At 41.1% G+C, this 20724-nt stretch overlaps 1 protein-coding gene across 3 annotated transcripts in view; it reads right to left on the bottom strand.

Moving 5' to 3' along the window:
* The window catches only part of NUSAP1 (nucleolar and spindle associated protein 1), an 87685-nt gene that overhangs the window by 4561 nt on the left and 62400 nt on the right, over positions 1–20724 (bottom strand). For all 3 annotated transcript variants that reach the window (XM_060175067.1, XM_060175066.1, XM_060175065.1), the window contains 6 exons: positions 19156–19257; positions 17346–17455; positions 12470–12654; positions 10413–10570; positions 3497–3613; positions 1154–1262 (listed from right to left, as the gene is read on the bottom strand). In XM_060175067.1, the coding sequence (XP_060031050.1) occupies positions 1154–1262; positions 3497–3613; positions 10413–10570; positions 12470–12654; positions 17346–17455; positions 19156–19257 (781 nt within the window). The remainder of the gene's footprint in view (positions 1–1153; positions 1263–3496; positions 3614–10412; positions 10571–12469; positions 12655–17345; positions 17456–19155; positions 19258–20724) is intronic.

The raw sequence follows: 20724 nt of genomic DNA, 5'->3' as shown, positions 1-20724 counted from the left end.
CTCTCTCTTCGTCTCCCCCAATCTTTCTCATCAATCAATAAATAAAATCTTTAAAAAAAAGTGAGAGACAAAGATGGAGAGATAGAGAGCAAGGAGAGACAGCACAGTACCATTCCACCGCTCTTGAAGCTTCCCCTCTGCATGATGTTTATATGCAGTGGCTAGGGGCTTGAACCTGCGTTCTAGGGCATGGTCAACTGTGTGACCTACCAGGTAGGCCATCTTCTGATCCTAGAGGCTTTATTGTCTAATACAGTTTTTTTTTTTTTCAAAGTTAAAAGAATTGTAGGCTGGTACTGGGTGGTGGTGCACCCAGTAGGGTGCACATTATCATGCATGAGGACCTGTCTTCACCTATGGCAAGAAGCTTCATGAAACTTGGACTGGGCATGGTGTATTGCATCAAACAAAAGGACTCTGGGGAAGGAGGGGCTGAAGAGAACCATGGGATACTGAAACATGATGATGCAGAGAGGACTGTGGGTAAGTGTTCCACAGAAAACTCTAACAGAGGGATGAGAAAGCGGTAAGTATATGTAAACTATTGACCTTCCCAATAAAAATGGATAAAACAAACAAAGGTGACCAGTTATGAGCCATGCACGGTCCTGGGCTTCTATTAAATGACTTTATAAATTAGGGGATCCCAAGACCTCCTCCTTAGAGTTTGTTACTTTGCAAGAACTCAGAAAGGGGAAACACACAGTAAAACTTGCGACTGGGTTTGGTGTATTGTACCAAAGCAGAGGACTCTGGGGAAGAAGGGTAAAGAGGGTGTGTGTGTGTGTGTGTGTGTGGGGGGGGTGACTTTAGGGTCCTGGTGCATGATGGTGGGAAAGGACTTAAGTTGGGGGTGAGAGCATTTTGCAGACACCCATCATGGTGAAATGAGAAACTGAACCCATGTGTCAACAGCTGTACTGTAAACCCTTAACCCCTAATAAAAGGAGGTGTGTGTTTGTGCTTAGAAATATACATGTGCAGGGATGAGAGGAATAGTCTTATGTAGTCCGCAGCTATTAAAAGTACTGAATGTAAGATGTAGATTTAATGATTCTCACCTTACCTCTGGATTTATGTTGACCCCCCCCCCTTTAATAAAGTAAGTCTTACCTGACATTTACCCTAGGTAACTGTGTATCTATATACTTACCTGGACTGAAGACAATGTTGTTTATAAGTCTTCTTAAGGAAGTTAACTCTGTTTACATGCTCATTGAGAGAATTATTTTCTTTAGATATTCCCCATGGTTTCAACTTTCCTAGTTTATAAGAGACAAAAATAAACTTGAGTCTTGTGTAAATATTCATTTTATACTCTCCATCTGTGCCTACCTTTTACATTTGCTAATATATATTACTATTAATTTCAATTTGATATTTTATAAACAAATTGTATTTTATATGGGCGGGTGGTGGTGCACCTGGTTGAACGCACATGTTATAATGCATTAAGGACCCAGGTTCAAGCCCCTGGTCCCTACTTGCAGGAGGAGGAGGCTTCACAAGTAGTGAAGCAGATTTGTAGGTGTCTCTCTTCCTCTCTATCATCCCCTTTCCTCTCGGTTTTTGACTGTCTCTATCCAATAAATAAATAAAGTTAATAAAAAAATTTAAAAAATGGTATTTACTTCTAAAAATAAAAACAGGCCTAAGAGATAGCATAACGATTATGAAAATGACTCTGTGCCTGTGGCTCTTTGGTCCCAGGTTCAATCCCTGGCACTACTATAAGACAGAGCAGAGCAGTGCTCTGGTTAAGAAATACATAAACAGGGAGTCAGGGGCTGGGGAGACAGCATAATGGTTATGCAAAAGCCTTTCAAGCCTGTGGCTCTGAGGTCTCAGGTTCAATCCCCAGCCCCACCATAAGCCAGAACTGAGCAGTGTTCTGGTCTCAAAAAAAAAAAAGGGAGTCGGGCGGTAGCGTAGTGGGTTAAGCACAGGTGGCGCAAAGCGCAAGGACCAGAGTAAGGATCCGGGTTCAAGCCCCCGGCTCCCCACCTGCAAAGGAGTTGCTTCACAAGCGGTAAAGCAGATCTGCAGGTGTCTTTCTCTCCCCCTCTGTCTTCCCCTCCTCTCTCCATTTCTCTCTGTCCTATCCAACAATGACATCAGTAACAACAATAACTACACTGCCTGCCACATCTGATTAAGTACACACGTTCAAGCCCCTGGTCGCCACCTGCAGGGGGGAAGCTTCACAAGTCAAACAGAGCTGCAGGTGTCTATCTCTCCTCTCTTCTCAATTTCTGTGTATATGCAATAAATAAAAAAAAATATTTTTAAAAATGAGAGAGAGAAGGAACAATACCCAGCACCAAAGCTCCCCCAGTGTTGGAGGCCTAGGTTAAAATTAGGTCATGTGCATAACAATGCAGCTGACTTATCCTGACGAAAGAATATTTTTTAAAAGAATGTAGATTCTTAAGCCACGTTAATGACTGAATAAACTGTCATTTCTTGTTTAGGCTTAGAAATCTTCCGTAGAAAAGTGTTTATAGAAGCTAGGAGATGGCTAACAGAGTAGAGCACAGACTTTACCATGCATGAGGACCCAGCTTTAAGCCCCAGCCACCACATGGAAGCACTTACTGGGGAAGGTTTTATGAGCAGTGCTATGCTATCTCTCCTACTTCTCTCTCTTTTTAAACAACATTCTTTTAAAACATTTTTATTTATTTGTCAAATATTCATTTATTTTGAATAAAGATAGAAATTGTGAGGAAAGGAGAATATAGTGGGGGAGAGAGACAGAGAGACACCTGCTGCACTGCTTGAAAAGCCTTTCTCTAGCAGGTGGAGACTCGGGGCTTGAACCAGGGTCACTGAGCACAATAATGTTTGCATGTAAGCAGGTGAGCCTCTCTCCTTCTCTTCCTGTCTTTCAGTGACTCTCCTTCTAGAAAACTCCATTGAGAGCAGTGGAGTCATACACGCATATAGACCCAGTACAGCCCTGTCAGTTAAAAAAAAAAAGTTTATAGTAATACTAATTAGAAGTTATGTCTTTGACTAATAACAACACAATCAAGTCAGTGATTTTGGTATTTATTTCATGAAGTCTTATTTAAATTTTCAGTTATTTTTTGTTGTACCAGGTTTCACCATGCTGGGTCAACTCTTTTAGATAGAGACAGAGAGGTAAAGCACTGAGGTTTCCTCTAATCCAGGGCTTGAACCCTGATTGTGTGCATGACAAAGAAGTTCACAACCCAAGAGAGCTATTATACTGGTCCACTGTCTTTTTAATCATGAGTCAATGTAGATACAAGAACCAGGACAGATATTCCAGGGGATCAAGATTGGCTTCCACCTAGTTCCTGGAATTTTTTTATTAAGATTTTTTTAAAAACACTTTGCTTTGCTCCACCTGCGCTAAACCCGCTGTGCTACTGCCTGACTCCTGTTCCTGAAATTTTTTACTTAGTCAGATATGGAATAAAAAATTAATCTTAACTTTTGCATGTTTAATATTCAAATCATCCTCACTTACCTTTATGTGGTTCATAGCTGAGAGGTTGAGACAAACTTGCTTGAAGATCAAACACTGGCTTCCTATGGGAAGTTGGTGTCTGCAATGTCGCAGCAGTGAATTTGAATGGGGCATAAACTAAAAAATAAATTAATAAAGTAAAAACTTCAAACCTAAGGGTTAGTTAGAAAAAAGCCCATTGTTATTATTTAAAAAATATTTATTTATTCCCTTTTGTTGCCCTTGTTGTTTTATTGTTGTAGTTATTGATTTCATTATTGTTGGATAGGACAGAAATGGAGAGGAGGGGAAGACAGAGAGAGGCAGAGAAAGATAGACACCTGCAGACCTATTCACCACTTGTGAGTGACTCCCCTGCAGGTGGAGAGCCGGGGGCTTGAACCAGGATCCTTAAGTTTTGTGCCATGTGCACTTAACCTGCTGTGCTACTGCCTGACTCCACCAAGTTATTTTTAAAAATTAGCAGCTGGGTGGTGACACACCTGGCTGAGCACACAGTGTGCACAAGGACCTGGGTTCAAGTCAACAGATTCTTCCGCTGGTCCTTGTACTTCATGTTATGTGTGCTTAACCCAGTATGTCACTGTCTGGCCCCTGCATGACATATTTTTCTATGCAAAAATGTGTCATGACTTTTCCAACAACCCAATACACACACACACACGCACACGCACACGCACACACACACACACACAGTTTGCCGGAGCACTGCTTAGCTCTGGAATATGGTGATTTGGGGGATTGAACCTAGGACAGGAGCCTCAGGCATAAGAGTTGGTTTGTATAACCATTAACCCCACCTGCCAATATATGTTTTCTATCCATTTTTTGGAGACAGAGAACAATTTATAGGAAAGGAGGAGATACTGTGATAGAGAAAGAAAACATCTTCATCATTGCTTTAACACATGTAAAGCATCCTCTTTGCAGGTGGGGACAAGGGGGCTTGAACCTGGGTCCTTGTGCATTGTAGCACATATGCTCTATCAGATGCATCATCACTTGGCCCTGTTGTTACTACTTTTTAGTATAGAGGTTAGGGGTTTAGTATAGGGTTTAGTATAGGGTTAGGGTTAGGGTATAGTATAGAGGGTTAAACCGGGAACAGCTGCTGGCTATGATAACATCACCCCAGAACTCATTCTTAACCTGGGCCCCGCGGCAAAGAAGTGGCTCACTACATTCCTGTCCCACATCTTGGAATCTGAGTCTATGCCCAAAGTTTGGCGTCGTGCAAAGATTATAGCGGTTTTGAAACCAAAGAAAGACCCAACACTGGCCGCCAGCTATAGACCAATTTCTCTCCTCTCCGTGTGTTACAAACTCCTTGAGAGGCTGCTTCTGTCACGTATTTCTCATCTTACAGAGAAATTCCTATCACCCGCCCAGGCTGGTTTCCGCCCAGGAAGATCTACCTGCGAACAAGCCCTGGCCCTCTCAACTTACATTGAAAATGGATTCCAGAAGAATTTAAAGACAGGTGCTGTCTTTGTTGATCTCACAGCAGCCTATGACACGGTCTGGCACCGTGGTCTCCTAGTCAAGATCTCAAGAGGCCTGCCTCCATGGGTGGCCAACACTATATCGTTTCTTCTCCAAAACAGAAGATTCCGGGTGCATCTGGGTGACAAGTCTAGCAGATGGAGACTTGTCTCAAGTGGCCTCCCCCAGGGCTCTGTTCTGGCTCCTACGCTATTTAATATTTACATCAATGACCTCCCAGAAACTTCTTCAAGGAAGTTCATCTACGCCGATGACATCTGCTGTGCAACTCAGGCATCCAAGTTCGACATCCTCGAGGAAACACTCACGAAAGACATGTCTCTGATATCTGATTACTGTAAAAAATGGCGACTAATCCCTAGCACTGCAAAAACGGTATCATCTGTTTTCCATCTATACCATGCCTCGGCCTCGCGTGAGCTTAATGTGCAGCTTGGCGATACGAGAATCCGGCATGAAGCCCAGCCAGTCTATCTTGGTGTTACTCTCGATCGCACTCTGTCATTTCACGAACATCTCATAAAAACTGCAGCAAAGGTGGGCGCTAGGAATAACATCATTGCAAGACTGGCCAGCTCCTCATGGGGCGCGAGCGCTTCCACACTACGATCATCATCTCTGGCATTATGCTATTCCACTGCAGAATACTGTGCCCCAGTATGGTTCCGTAGCCCCCATGTCCACTTGGTCGATTCCAAATTATATTCCTCCATGAGGATAATTTCTGGAACCATCCGTTCCACCCCGGTTCCATGGCTGCCAGTTCTTAGCAACATCGCCCCGCCAGATATTCGTCGGGATGCGGCATCATCTAAGTTCATTTCCCACGTCTACGCTCGACCAGACCTGCCAATATATCTTCGCCCACCCTGTCCAACGCTTGACGTCTCGTCATCCAATCTGGTCCCCTACACCTACACTGAACTTCTCTGTTCCAGACTCTTGGAAACAGAGTTGGCAGTCAGCTGAGGTAAAGAACAAACACCTCATCACAGACCCCTGCAAGCGTCAACCCGGCTTTGACCTAGCACGTTATGATTGGGCCCTCCTCAATCGCTATCGAACAGGCCATGGCCGGTGTGCCGCTATGTTCCATCGCTGGGGAGCCAGAGACGACCCGAACTGCCCCTGCGGCTCCAGACAGACTATGACCCACATAGTCAACGACTGCCACCTCTCCAGATTCAAAGGAGGTCTCGAAACTTTACATCAGGCTCAACCTGATGCTGTTGACTGGCTACGGAATAAGGGCAAACGCTAGAAGAAGAAGTATATGTGTTGTTGAAGCAAACACTTGTTATTTTTTAAAAGATCTATTTATGATAGAGTGATAAGAGGAAAGAGATCTTAACTCTGGTACATTTAAAGCTGGAGATTGAACACAGGACCTCATGTTTGATAATTCACTGCTTTATCCACTGAACTACATCCTGGGCCAAATCTTTAGAGCTTCATTTATCTTCATGAGAGAGAGACCAGAGCATTGATCATTCCTAGCTTATGGAGTTGCTGGCAATTGAATCTGGGTCCTCAGGTATTTAAATCTGGTGTGCCACAGCTGTGCTATCTCCCTGGCCCAGTTAAATTGATTTAACCTTAGCACTATTGCTATTGTAATATTTTAAAAAATATTTATTTATTTATTTATTTACATACTAACACAAGGAAGGCAAGAGTGAGAGAATCAGCATCACTGTAGCACATGCAATGCTAGGGGTTGCATTTAGTTTTTTTAAGTATATATGTTTTTAAGTATAACACTCTAGTTAACACTCTAGTTAGTTAGTTTTTAAGTATAACACTCTAGTTTTTAAGTATAACACTCTAGTTTCTACATCATCCTCTGAGCCACTATTGCAGTATTCCTTTGAAAATCACCTGGCTAGTATAGGTGGGCTAAGTAGACAGTGTATATATAGAAGAGTTTCCATATTATTTATTGTGCCTTAAGCAATCTATTAGTGGTTAGTGTGGCATGTCTGGGATCCTGATATTTTCAGAAGATCCTTTAGAGTCTGTAATGAGTATTTTAATCCTCTCCTTAGTCCCTGAATGTTCTTTAGGGTGGCTCACCATCTGAAGATTCCCCTAGGACTGACAGGATGAAAGAGTCATGCAGATTATCAGTTTTTTTTACTTGTGCCTTTGGCACTTCCCTTGCCAGTAAAAAGATGAAAGAAACACAAACAAAAATTGCCCTTCAAGGTGGCACAGTGACTAAAGTATTAGATTCTCCAGCATGCGGTGCTAAGTTTGAGCCTTGGCATCACATGTGCCAGAGTTATGCTTCCCCTCTCCTTTCTCATTAACTAATGAATCTTTTTTTTTTTTTTTTTTTAGGAGGAAAGAGAACAAACCAGACATTACTCTGGTACATGTGCTACCAGGAATTGAACTTGAGACCTCATGCTTGAGAGTCAAATACTTTATCCATTGTACCACCTCTCAGACCACAATGAATGAAATTTGTTTTTGATTTTACAGGTACAAAGAAACTTTAAGAAAATATATTCAGGGAGTCAGGTGGTAGCGCAGTGGGTTAAGTGCAAGTACCAGCATAAGGATCCCGGTTTAAGCCCCTGGCTCCCCACCTGCAGGGGAGTCGCTTCACAGGTGGTATAGCAGGTCTGCAGGTGTCTATCTTTCTCTGCCCCTCACTATCTTCCCCTCCTCTCTCCATTTCTCTCTGTCCTAACAACGATGACATCAATAACAACAATAATTTTAAAAAAACAAGGGCAACAAAAGGGAAAATAAATAATATAAAAAAATTAAAAAGAAACGAGTGAAATAAATAATTAAAAAAAAAAGAAAATATAGGGGCCGGGTGGTGGTGCACCTGGTTGAGCGCACACGTTACAATGCACAAGGACCCAGGTTTGAGCCCCCTGCAGGGGGAAAGGTTCACAAGTGGTGAAGCAGTGCTGTAGGTGTCTCTCTGTCTCTCAACCTCTCTATCTCTCCCTTCTCTATCAATTTCTGTCTCTATACAATAAATAAATAAAGATAATAAAAAAAGAAAAAAAGAAAATATATTTAATACTTTCAGGAAATTACATGACTTAAAATATATATTTTTTCATTTTTCTAAATTTATTTATTAATGCAAAAGATAAGAGAGAGAAAAAGAACCAGACATTACTCTGGCACATGTGTTGCCAGGGATTAAACTTGGGACCTCATGCTTGAGAGTACAATGCCTTAGCCACTGTGCCATATCCCGGACCACACTTAAAAATATGTAAGATACCAGAAAAGACCTAGAATTGCCAAAAAAATCTTGAGAAAAAAGAACAGAACCTGAGGCATCACACTCCCAGATTTCAAACTGTATAATAGGGCCATTGTCATCAAAACTGCTTGGTACTAGAACATGAACAGACACACTGACCAGTGGAATAGAATTGAGAGCCCAGAAATGAGGCCCCACACCTATGGACATCTAATCTTTGACAAAGGGGCCCAGACTATTACATGGGGAAAGCAGAGTCTCTTCAACAAATGGTGTTGGAAACAATGGGTTGAAACATGCAGAAGAATGAAACTGAATCACTGTATTTCACCAACTACAAAAGTAAATTCCAAGTGGATCAAGGACTTGGATGTTAGACCAGAAATTATCAGATACTTAGAGGAAAATATTGGCAGAACTCTTTTCTGCATAAATTTTAAAGACATTTTCAATGAAACGAATTCAATTACAAAGAAAACTAAGGCAAGCATAAACCTATGGGACTATCAAATTAAAAAGCTTCTTCACAGCAAAAGAAACCACTACCCAAACCAAGAGACCCCTCACAGAATGGGAGAAGATCTTTACATGCCTTACATCAGATAAGAATTTAATACCCAAAGAAAAGAAAATAAAAAGGAAAAAATAAAAAAAAAAAAAAAAGAAAGAAGAGTTTAATACCCAACATATATAGTTTGCCAAACTCAACAACAAGACAACAAATAACCCCATCCAAAAATGGGGAGAGGACTTGGACAGAATATTCACCACAGAAGAGATCCAAAAGGCCGAGAAACACATGAAAAAATGCTCCAAGTCTCTGATTGTCAGACAAATGCAAATCAAGACAACAATGAGATACCACTTCACTTCTGTGAGAATGTCATACATCAGAAAAGGTAACAGCAGCAAATGCTGGAGAGGGTGTGGGGTCAAAGGAACCCTCCTACACTGCTGGTGGGAATGTCAATTGGTCCAACCTCTGTGGAGAACAGTCTGGAGAACTCTCAGAAGGCTAGAAATGGACCTACCCTATGACCCTGCAATTCCTCTCCTGGGGATATATCCTAAGGAACTCAACACATCCATCCAAAAAGATCTGTGTACACATATGTTCTTGGCAGCACAATTTGTAATAGCCAAAACCTGGAAGCAACCCAGGTGTCCAACAACAGATGAGTGGCTGAGCAAGTTGTATATATACACAATGGAATACTACTCAGCTGTAAAAAATGGTGACTTCACCGTTTTCAGCCGATCTTGGATGGACCTTGAAAAATTCATGTTATGTGAAATAAGTCACAAACAGAAGGATGAATATGGGATGATCTCACTCTCAGGCAGAAGATGAAAAACAAGATCAGAAAAGAAAACACAAGTAGAACCTGAAATGTAATTGCCATATCGCACCAAAGTAAAAGACTCTGGGTTGGGAGTGGGTGGGTGGGGAGAATACAGGTCCATGAAGGATGATAAATGACATAGTGGGGGTTGTATTGTTAAATGGGAAACTGAGGAATGTTATGCATGTCCAAACTATTGTATTTACTGTTGAATGTAAAACATTAATTCCCCAATAAAGAAATTTCAAAAAAATGTAAGACTTTAAAAAATTTTTTATTTATTTTCCCTTTTGTTGCCCTTGTCTTTTTATTGTTGTTGTAGTTATTATTGATGTCGTCATTGTTAGATAGGACAGAGAGAAATGGAAAGAGGAGGGGAAGGCAGAGAGGTGGAGAGGAAGACAGACACCAGCAGACCTGCTTCACTGCCTGTGAAGCGACTCCCCTGCATGTGGGGAGCTGGGGGCTCGAACTGGGATCCTTACGCCAGTCCTTGCGCTTTGCACCACATGCGCTTAACCCACTGTGCTACTGCCCGACTCCCTAAAACTTTTATTTAAATTGCTATCAGGGTTATTGCTGGGGCTCTGTGTTGGCACTATAAATCGAATGCTCCAAGCAGCCATTTCTTTTTTTCCTTTGATAGGACAGAGAGAAAATTAGAGGGGAGGGGACATAGGAGAAAGACACCTTACAGACCTGCTTCACCACTTGTGAAGCATCTTCCCTGCATGTAGGGGAACAGGGGCTTGAACCTGGGTCCTTGCGTATGATAATATGATGTGCACTTAATCAAGCGCACCTCTCCCACCTTTTTTTTTTTTTTTTTTTTTTTTACCAGTAGTAGACTCTCCTCTTGTGTTCTGTAACTTAGGTGTTCTGAGCATAGTCTGGCTTTTTGGGGTACTCCAAGATGTGGTCACATGTGGAGACATTCTGGACGGAGTCTTGGTCAGTGAACGTTTATGTTCATTATCTTTAGTAGCTGCTGAAAACCTAAACAGGACAGTGGAGTACAAGACATGATGAATTGTTGTTGTGTCAAGTTTAACTTGGGTCAAGCTTATAAACAAAATCACTTGCTAACATTAAGTAGTGCAAGAGTCTTAATGTCCTGGGTTTGAACACTGGCACCATGTGGGCAATACCACAGGTGGTACAGATACGCTGGGGTGTCATCTTATTTTCTGTCCCTCTCATCTTCTTCCTTTTTCCTCTCTGTTTCTATAACGGGATGAGAAAGTTGGGTTGAGGACTTTGCTTGGTGATAAGAGTTATGTGAGGGTCTAGACTCATGCCTTGGTAATGCACTAAAAACAAACAAGCAAACAAACCAGTAAGTGATGATGCTAGAACAACCCACTTAATAACTCCATTATTTTTATTTATTTATTTATTTATTTATTATTTTAATCAAAGCATGCTCAGATGGTGGTTCTGGGTATTGAACCTGGCATTTGAGCCTTAGGTATATAGGTTGTTTGCATAACTATTATGCTATCTTCCCAGTCCTATTTTCATTATTTTTATTTTATTTCACTGCTCATGAAGCTTCCCTCTTGCAAATGGGGACTGAGGACTCTAATTTGGGTTCTTGCATGTTCTACTTGGCAGGCCACTATATGGCCCCTTTTCATTATTTCAAAAATACTTCTTTAGATTTTCTGTTCTCCCTGCCTTGGCCAACAAAATTACAAAGCAGAGTTCAAGGGAGAGGCTGTGGGCCCAAGTTCGAGTCTAGTAGCTACTCTAAGACACCTTCTTTCTTATACTCTTGGCAAATCAGAAGGGACAGGAGAGTTCTATGCCAAATGAGTAATGGAACAGATCTTATATCTTGAAATAGATCTTCTATCTTCAGAGAATTATCATTCAAGTGGTATACAAGTTCATCTTCTCTACTCAGAGCAAATTATCAAACATGTATTTCATTAATACTTTGATGCATTCCTCCCACACTTTAATACCTTTGAAATAGAGATGTATTTTACAGTGGCAACATGTTATAGTTAATTGGCAGTGATTAAGTGATTCATAAAATAGTGATGAGCACTAAGTTGACGGTGGCTTAGAATCAGTTAATATCCGGTAATGAAAGGGCAGGCAGTAATGCACCAAGTAGAGTGCTCATGTTACCATGCACAAGGACCTGGGTTCAAGCCACTAGCCCTCACATGCTTCAGGAGCAGTGAAGCCATGCTACAGGTGTTGCTCTCTCTCTCTTTTCTCCTCACAATTTCTCTCATATGAAAAGGAATAATATATAGTTTTGTATCATATATATGACATATATATGTCATTGTTATATACATATATATAAGAAAAAATCTTACAAATCATCATTTCTCCCAATAAAATATTTCAATTGGGAGTTGAGCAATAGTGCGGGTTAAGTGCATGTGGCGCAAAGCGCAAGGACCGACATAAGGATACCGGTTCGAGCCCCCAGCTCAGCTCTGGTTTATGGAGGTGCTGAGGATTGAATTTGGAAGCTCTAGTATCCAGGCACAAAAGTCTTTTTGTATAACTATTATGCTCTTACTGGTCCTGTTTTCTCTCTCTTTTGCCACCTAGCTGCACAACCCCACCACTCCCAGTGACCACTGTTTTCCTTCTACTTCTTCTACATAGGAGGACAGAGAGAAGAGACACCTCAACAATCCTCCATAGCCTGTGAAGCTTTCCCCTGTAAGCACTCCCATGTGGTGGCTTAGGGCTTGAACCCTGGTCCTAGTGCTTGGTAACATGTACTTTCTACCAGGTGATCTACTTGCTGGGCCCCTCTCTTCTATTGCATCAACAATAAAACATGTTTGATTTGGCCCATTCAAACTGTATCATAGGCAGTAAGTTTAGAGACTTAGTGTGTGATTACATTCTGGGGCTCTTTTTTACCTGACATTCATTTTAGCTGCTGAGAGAACAGAGCATCTTACTGGTCCCTTCATACATGAGGTGCTCTGGCCAGCAGTGGCTCGATGCTGGCCTTGTGAACCCAGCCGACTGTCAGGAGTACCAATAATGGAGCGGCTTCTCAGAGAAACTGGAGTTGCTACCACACCTTTAGCAACTGGTTGCTTCTGAAGAAGAAAACATGCCTTGTTAAAGCCTGGCCTCAGGAGTCTGGTGGTAGCGTGGTGGATTAAGCGCCGGTGGCGCAAAGCACAAGGACCGGTGTTAGAATCCCTGTTCGAGCCCCGGCTCCCCACCTGCAGGGGAGTCGCTTCACAGGCAGTGAAACAGATCTGCAGGTGTCTATCTTTCTTTCCCTCTCTGTCTTTCCCTCCTCTCTCCATTTCTTTCTGTCCTATCCAACAACAACATCAACAATAATAACTACAACAATAAAACAACAAGGGCAACAAAAGGGAATAAATAAATATTTAAAAAATTAAAAAAAAAAAAAGCCTGGCTTCTTCTTGGCAAACTGTAGGACAGCCTGCTATCCCTTGTCTCATCCCCAATTTTAATAATATTTTATTTATTTATTTTCCCTTTTGTTGCCCTTGTTTTTTGTTGTTGTTATAGTTATTGTTGTTGATGTCATCATTGTTGGATAGGACAGAGAGAAATGGAGAGAGGAGGGGAAGACAGAGAGGGGGAGAGAAAGAAACCTGCAGGGGGCTGGGTGGTGGTGCACCTGGTTGAGTGCACATGTTACAGTGCGCAAGGACCTGGGTTTTAGCCCCCAGTCCCCACCTGCAGGGGGAAAGCTTCACAAGTGGTGAAGCAAGTGCTGCAGGTGTCTCTCTGTCTCTCACCCTCTCTATCCCTCCCTCCCCTCTCAATTTCTGACTGTCTCTATCCAATCAATAAATAAACATAAAAAAATTTAAGACACCTGCAGACCTGCTTCACCACCTGTGAAGCGACTCCCCTGCAGGTGGGGAGCCGGGGGCTAGAACCAGGACCCTTATGCTGGTCCTTGCACTTTGCACCACGTGTGCTTAACCTGCTGCGCTACCGCCCAACTCCCTGATTTTTAAAAATATTTATTTATTCTTTTGTTGCCCTTGTTTTATTGTTGTAGTTATTATTGTTGCCATTACTGATGTCACCGTTGTTGGATAGGACAGAGAGAAATCAAGAAAGGAGGGGAAGACTGAGAAAGGGAGAGAAAGATGCAGACCTACTTCACTGCCTGTGAAGCGACTCCTCTGCAGGTAGGGAGCCAGAGGCTCAAACCAGGATCTTTATGCTGGTCCTGGCACTTTATGCCACATGCATTTAACCCCTTCTTTCTAATAGTGACAGAGATATAGAGAAGGAGAAAAGGAGAGAAAGGTAGCAGCACTGCTTCAATGCTTGTAAAGATTTTTTTCTCTCCCTCTTTTTATTTATTTATTTCAATTTATTTCAATTTTTAAATTATCTTTATTTATTGGATAGAAACAGACAGAAATTGAGAGGATAGGGGGAGACAGAGAGGGAGAGAGAAAGAGAGAAACCTGCAGCCTTACATCTCTACTTGCAGAGCTTCCCCCCTGTAGGTGGGGGCCAGGGGCTCGAACCTGGGACTTTGCACATTAAGATTTATTAATGAGAAAGATAGGAGGAGAGAAAGAAAGAAGCAGACACCACTCTGGTACATGTGCTACTCGGGACTGAAATCAGCATCTTATGCTTGAGAGTTCAGTGCTTTAACTGCTACACCACCTCTAAGACCATTGAAGATGCTCCATTATAGGCGAGGGACAGGACTTGAACTCAGGCCCTCTTGCATGGTAACATGTGCACTTTACCAGGTATATCACTGTTTGGCCTCTACTCTAATTTTTAAAAATATTTACTTATTTATTTATCTTTTGTTGCCCTTGTTTGTTGTTGTTGTAGTTATTATTGTTGTTGTTATTGATATCATTGTTGTTAGATAGGACAGAGAGAAATGGAGAGAGGAGGGGAAGACAGAGAGGGGAAGAGAAAGAGAGACACCTGCAGACCTGCTTCACCACCTGTGAAGTGACACCCCTGCAGGTGGGGAACCGGGGGCTCGAACTGGGATCCTTATGCCTGGTCCTTGTGCTTCACGCCATGTGTGCTTTACCCCTGCACTACCACCTGACTCCCTTCTCTAATGTTTAATTGTACTTTATTGGAGGCATTTATTTAAAGAAATATTATAACATATAAAACTACATAAGCAGGGGTGGGTGGTAGCACAGTAGGTTAAGCGCACACAGCTAGAAGCCATAAGGATGTTGGTTCCAGCCCCTGGCTTCCCACTTGCAGGGGGGTGGTGAAGCAGGTCTGTAGGTGTCTCTCTTTCTCTTCCCCTCTCTGTCTTCCTCTCCTCTCTCCATTTCTCTCTGTTCTATTCAACAACCACAATAATAACAACAACAAACAAGGCCAACAAAAAAATGGGTAAAATGGCCTCCGGGAGTAGTAGATTCGTAGTGCAGGCACCAAGCCCCAGTGATAACCCTGGAGGCAAATAAATAAATAAATAAGTAAATAAAACCACATAAGGTCAGGCTGGGGATATGGCACAGTGGTTATGCAAAAGGAATTTCACGCTTAAGGCTCTGAGGTCCCAGAGTCAATCCTCCATAAGCCATATCTGAGAAATGCTTAGTTAAAACAACAACAAAACACCAAAACTATATGAAAGGTTTTAATTCCCACTCATTTTAACAGAGTTTACATAATGCCTAATAATTAAAAGAAAAAAAAAACACCAGGATGGGGGGGCCAGGTGGTGGCGTACCTGGTTAAGCGCACATATTACAGTGTGCAAGGACCTGGGTTCAAGCTCCTGGTCCCCACCTGCAGGGGAAAAGCTTCACAAGTGGTGAAGCAGGTCTACAGGTGTCCCTCTGTCTCTATCCAATAAAAAAAAAAAATCCAGGATGATAAAGGACTACACAGGTGGATCACTAAGTATTCAGTTGATAGACAACACCTCATATGATAGAAAATATTGTACACAATGACTCTATAACTTAACTCAAATCGGTGTTATCATCATTTCTTGCTTAAAGGAACTCCATGTCTTAAGGGTTCTGTACTGAAGGATACCTTTAAGTTAGTCACTGCTTGTCATTCATGGTTCCCTTAGATGGCTTTAGCAATAAATTAGTGCTTTAAGCCTGATATCTGAATATTAAGTATAGAAGAACATACAGCCACATTGGAATTTGTTACTTAGTTTTTTTTTTTAATTTTTTAAAAAATATTTATTTTATTTATTTATTCCCTTTTGTTGCCCTTGTTGTTTTATTGTTGTAGTTATTATTGTTGTTGTCGTTGTTGGATAGGACAGAGAGAAATGGAGAGAGGAGGGGAAGACAGAGAGGAGGAGAGAAAGATAGACACCTGCAGACCTGCTTCACCGCCTGTGAAGCGACTCCCCTGCAGGTGGGGAGCCGGGGTTCGAACCAGGATCCTTATGCCCAGTCCTTGTGCTTTGCGCCACCTGCGCTTAACCCGCTGTGCTACAGCCCGACTCCTGTTACTTAGTTTTTTATCAGAGCACTGGGGCCTGTATAACTCCACTACTCCATGTGGCCATTTTTTCCTTTTTCTCTAAATAGAGGGTGAGAAATAGAGAAAGATGGAGAGGGAGAGAACAGTGGAGACACTACAGAACTCCCCGTGAAACTTCTTTTCTGTAAGTAATTCCATGTGATGGCCTGGCCTTTGAACTTGAGTCCTTGTGCATGTTGTATGCACTCTACTAGGTAAGCCACTCGACAGTCCCAAGGGCTTACTGTTCTAATTGGAGGATTTTGAAAAATTTCAAGGTGGAGAAAGTAATTTTAAGGTAAAAAGATAGATCAAACTCAACCAAATCAAATGAATTCGTTAAGATATAAAATAGGGAGTCGGGTGGTAGCACAGCGGGTTAAGTGCAGGTGGCACAAAGCACAAGGCCAACGTAAGTATCCTGGTTTGAGCCTCCTGGCTCGAGGCCCCACCCCCCTTGCAGGGGCGTCGCTTCACAAGTGGTGAAGCAGGTCTGCAGGTGTCTTTCTCTCCCCCTCTCTGTCTTCCCCTCTTCTCTCCATTTCTCTCTGTCCTATCTAACAACGACATCAATAACAACAACAATAACTACAACAACAAAAAAGGGCAACAGAATGGAATAAATAAATATATAAAATATAAAATATATAAAAATATAAAAAATATATAAAAAATATAGGGCCAGGTAGTGGTGCACCTGGTTAAGTGCATAGGCTACCATGCCTCCAGGTCCCAGGTTCAAGTTCCCTGTCCCCACATGCAGGGGAAAGCTTTACAAGAGGTGAAGTAGTGCTATCTCTCTCTAAACCAGAGCTCTGCTCAGCTCTGGCTTATGGTGGTATGGGGAATTGAACCTGAGACTTTGGAGCCTCAGGCAAGATAGTCTCTTTGCATAACCATTATGCTATCTGCCCCTGTCCTCATTCCCTCTCTATCTCATCTTCCTTCTTAATTTCTCTTTACCCTATTAAAAAACAAATGGTGACAATTAAAATAAAAAGACAAAAAGCTCAATCCCCAGCAACATGATTATGCCAGAATTGATCAGTGTTCTGGTACAAAATAAATAAATATAAAGATAGGTTAGAAAGTATATAGAAATTTGCATTAAATATATACTATTCAACACTAAAAATCAGAGTTTAGTATAAACAATTTTAATGGAAGGAGTCCATTGGTGGAGGGACATTGCTACTTTGATGATTCGCATGATGTGGTGATACACATTCTGAAATGTTATGAAATAATATCCTTACAAATCAATAGTACTGCAATTAAAAGAACTAAAAAAAAATTATCAGAATACCTTTACTTCATTAGAAGAATTGTAATCTTCAAAACGTTTCTTCTTTCTCTCAATATATTGATCAAGGGACTCCATTTCCTTAAAATGAGCCTCATGAAGTTTCTTAAAATCTAGAATGTCCCCCCCAAAATAAAAATTAATAACAAGGCAAAATCTATTTACTTGTCATACATTTTTTCCTATTAACACTCATGCTCCTATCTAAAGTACTGATATTCAACCTCAGCCTTATTTTTGCTAAAACTTAATTTTGAAGTGTCTAGATTTTGGAAATTGAGGGGCAAACTATAACCATGTTACAAGTTATCACAGATTCAACATCTCTCTACTGCCCAGTTCATTACTGACATCTTGGTCTGTGCCACAAGATTACGGGTAAAAGGTGGCCCAGGAGGTGGCACAGTGGATAATGTATTGTATTCTCAATCATGAGGTCCTAAGTTTCATTTTTTCCTTTTTTCTTAAAAATTACATTTCATGTTTTTTTTTTTAAATGATCTTTATTGGATACAGAAATTGAGAGGGTAGGGGAGATAGAGAGGGAGAGAGAAAGAGAGACACCTGCAGCACTGCTTCATTACTTGTAAAGCTTTCCCCCTGCAGGTGGGAACTGGGGGCTCGAACCCGGGTCCTTGAGCATTGTAACATGTGCACTCAACCAGGTGCACCACCACCCTGCCCCCTAAGTTACATTTCTAGCATCACATCTGTTAGAATGATACTATGATTCTTTCTCACTTCCTCTGTTTTGTTTTCTTTAATGAATAAATTAAAAAAACAACATACTTATGTTCTACCCTCATTAATTAAATGGTCTTTACTTAGTTATTATAAATAAATTTTATATTTACAATGATCAGAAAAGTCATGCCAAGTTTTACTTTGTGTTTTCCCCTTCTGTGTTTTGCAGATACATATTATAGGAGATTGTACCCCTGTATCAACAACTATACAGTAATTCATTAACTCCCCAATAAAGAAATAAAAAAAGTTATGCCAAAAGGGGCCAGAGTCATAATGTACCTGGTTGAGCACACATGTTACATTGCCTAAGGACCCAGGTTCAAGCCCCTGGTTCCCACCTGCAAGGGGAAACTTCATGAATGGTAAAGCAGGGCTGTAGGAGTCTCTGTCTCTCTCCTGCTCCCCTCTCAATTTCTCTGTCTCTATCCAATAGTAAATATTGTAAATAGTAAATAAATAAGACTAAAAAAAAGAGTTATGCCAAAGATTTGCATAACTTGTTCAGTAAAGGTACAGACAGTAAATATTTTAGTCTTTGCAGTCATATTTGGCATGGTTTCTGTCTCATGTTCTCTGCAGTCAATATATGCTGAATAGTGTAGGTATTATAAATATATAGAATTCAATCAAATTACATGTGACAATCTATATTTCAGTAAGAAAGACAAGAGTCCCTTAGACTCATAAGAAACTTATTACTAAATAGGAAAGAAACTTTAACAAGGACAGTATCATGTTCAGTAGATACTTTATAGATATTCATTCTCTGGTATTTCCTGAATGCCTGCTATAAAGTAGATCTCTGCTATGTAATCAAAAGCAGAAAACTAGTCTCAACCTTTTAACAAGTTTAATGAAGAAGGTAGCATATCTGCATTTTAAAATGAGGAAGTGGATTTACAGAGGATAAGTTGCCCAAGGTCTAAGAACCAGAAGATGAGGGAACAAGGATGTAAACTCCAGTGCAAAGACTGAGTTTTCAGTTGTTATATAGCACACTACATCTGCAATATCGGCCTGAAGGGGGCTGACCATTGCTTTACATTCCTATGTGTGCAAAACTTACTTGGTGTAGTGCTTGCAGTTCTTTTGCTTTTTCCATGTTTGGAAAACTTATCTATGTAGAGTGGATTCTTTCTTTCTGAAGGCATCTTTGAGTTTTTATTACCTGAATTCAAAGAAAAAGAACTAATGAAAAATTTCAAAAATAAACCAGCCAACCAACCAACCAACAAACAAAAAAACCAACCCCAAAGCTTTTCCTTAGTAAGATATAGCTGCAGGAGCAGGGAGATAACTCACTCAGTAGAGTGCCTACCTTGCCAAATATAAGACCCAGGATTTGAACCCCAAAGAATTAGTTTTAGCATTACTATAATCATAGCATATATACTTTACATAGCCAAAATTTTATGCTGTCTGGAAGTCAGATACTAGAGATTTAAAACCCTTTTCCAGATTTTTCTTTCTTTTTTTTTTTAATATTTATTTATTTATCTATTCCCTTTTGTTGCCCTTGTTGTAGTTATTATTGCTATAGTTATTATTGTTGTTGTTGATGTCGTCATTGTTGGATAGGACAGAGAGAAATGGAGAGAAGAGGGGAAGACAGAGAGGAGGAGAGAAAGATAGACACCTGCAGACCTGCTTCACCGCATGTGAAGCGACTCCCATGCAGGTGGGGAGTCGGGGGCTTGAACCAGGATCCTTATGCCAGTCCTTTCACTGTGTGCCACCTGCGCTTACCCACTATGCTACCTCCCGACTCCCCCAGATTTTTCTAAGAATAGACTATTGTTGTTAAGTAAAACAATAAAATTGCAGACTTTCGCCAAAAGAAACTCCATTTGCATTTTGGCACATTTCCTTAGGTCCCCTGCTTTTCCTCTTCCTTCTTTTAGACAGAGACAGAGAAGACACAGAGACGCAGAGAGAAAGTGAAAGAGACCACGGTAATGAAGTCTCCTTCAGTGTGGTGGGGGGCAGGACTCAGACCTGGGCTGTGTGTACACTATCCAAGTGAATTATTTATTTTATTAAGTTTTACTAATAAGAGAGAGGAGAGGGAAGAGAGAGAACAAGAATATCACTCTGACATATGCAATGCTGGGGACTGAACTCAGGACCTCATATTGAAAGCTCAACACTTTATCTACTGTGCCACCTCCTGATCACTGTTTTACTTTTATTGATTTATTTATTTAAATTACCATCAGAGATATTGCTGGGGCTTGGTGCCTACATGACAAATTCAATTGCTCTCAGAGGCCATTTTTTCCTTTCTTTTTATTTGATAGGACACAGAGAAGTTGAGAGAGGTGTAGGGAGATGGAGAGGGGAGGAGAGAAACCTATAGCTTCTCTTGTGAAGCTTCCTGCCTAAGGGTGGTGGCTGGGGCTTGAACCTGGGTCCTTCTACATGGTAACAGTGTGTTCAACTGGATGTAGCACTGCCTGGTCCCTTATCTCCCTTATTTATTTATTAAAGATTTATTTATTATTATTACATATGAAAGAGCAAGTTTCTCTTAAGGCAGAGAAGAGAGAGATAAACTGGAGCATCAGTCTAGTGGATATTGTGCTGGGAACTGAACCAGGAGTTTCAGGCATGTGAGTCTCAGATTTTACCAGTTGAG

The sequence above is a fragment of the Erinaceus europaeus genome, chromosome 16 (genome assembly GCF_950295315.1).
Source record: "Erinaceus europaeus chromosome 16, mEriEur2.1, whole genome shotgun sequence".
Lineage (NCBI taxonomy): Eukaryota > Metazoa > Chordata > Mammalia > Eulipotyphla > Erinaceidae > Erinaceus > Erinaceus europaeus.
The sequence above is the reverse complement of the archived record's forward strand: the minus strand, read 5'-3'. Positions and strand labels throughout refer to the sequence as shown.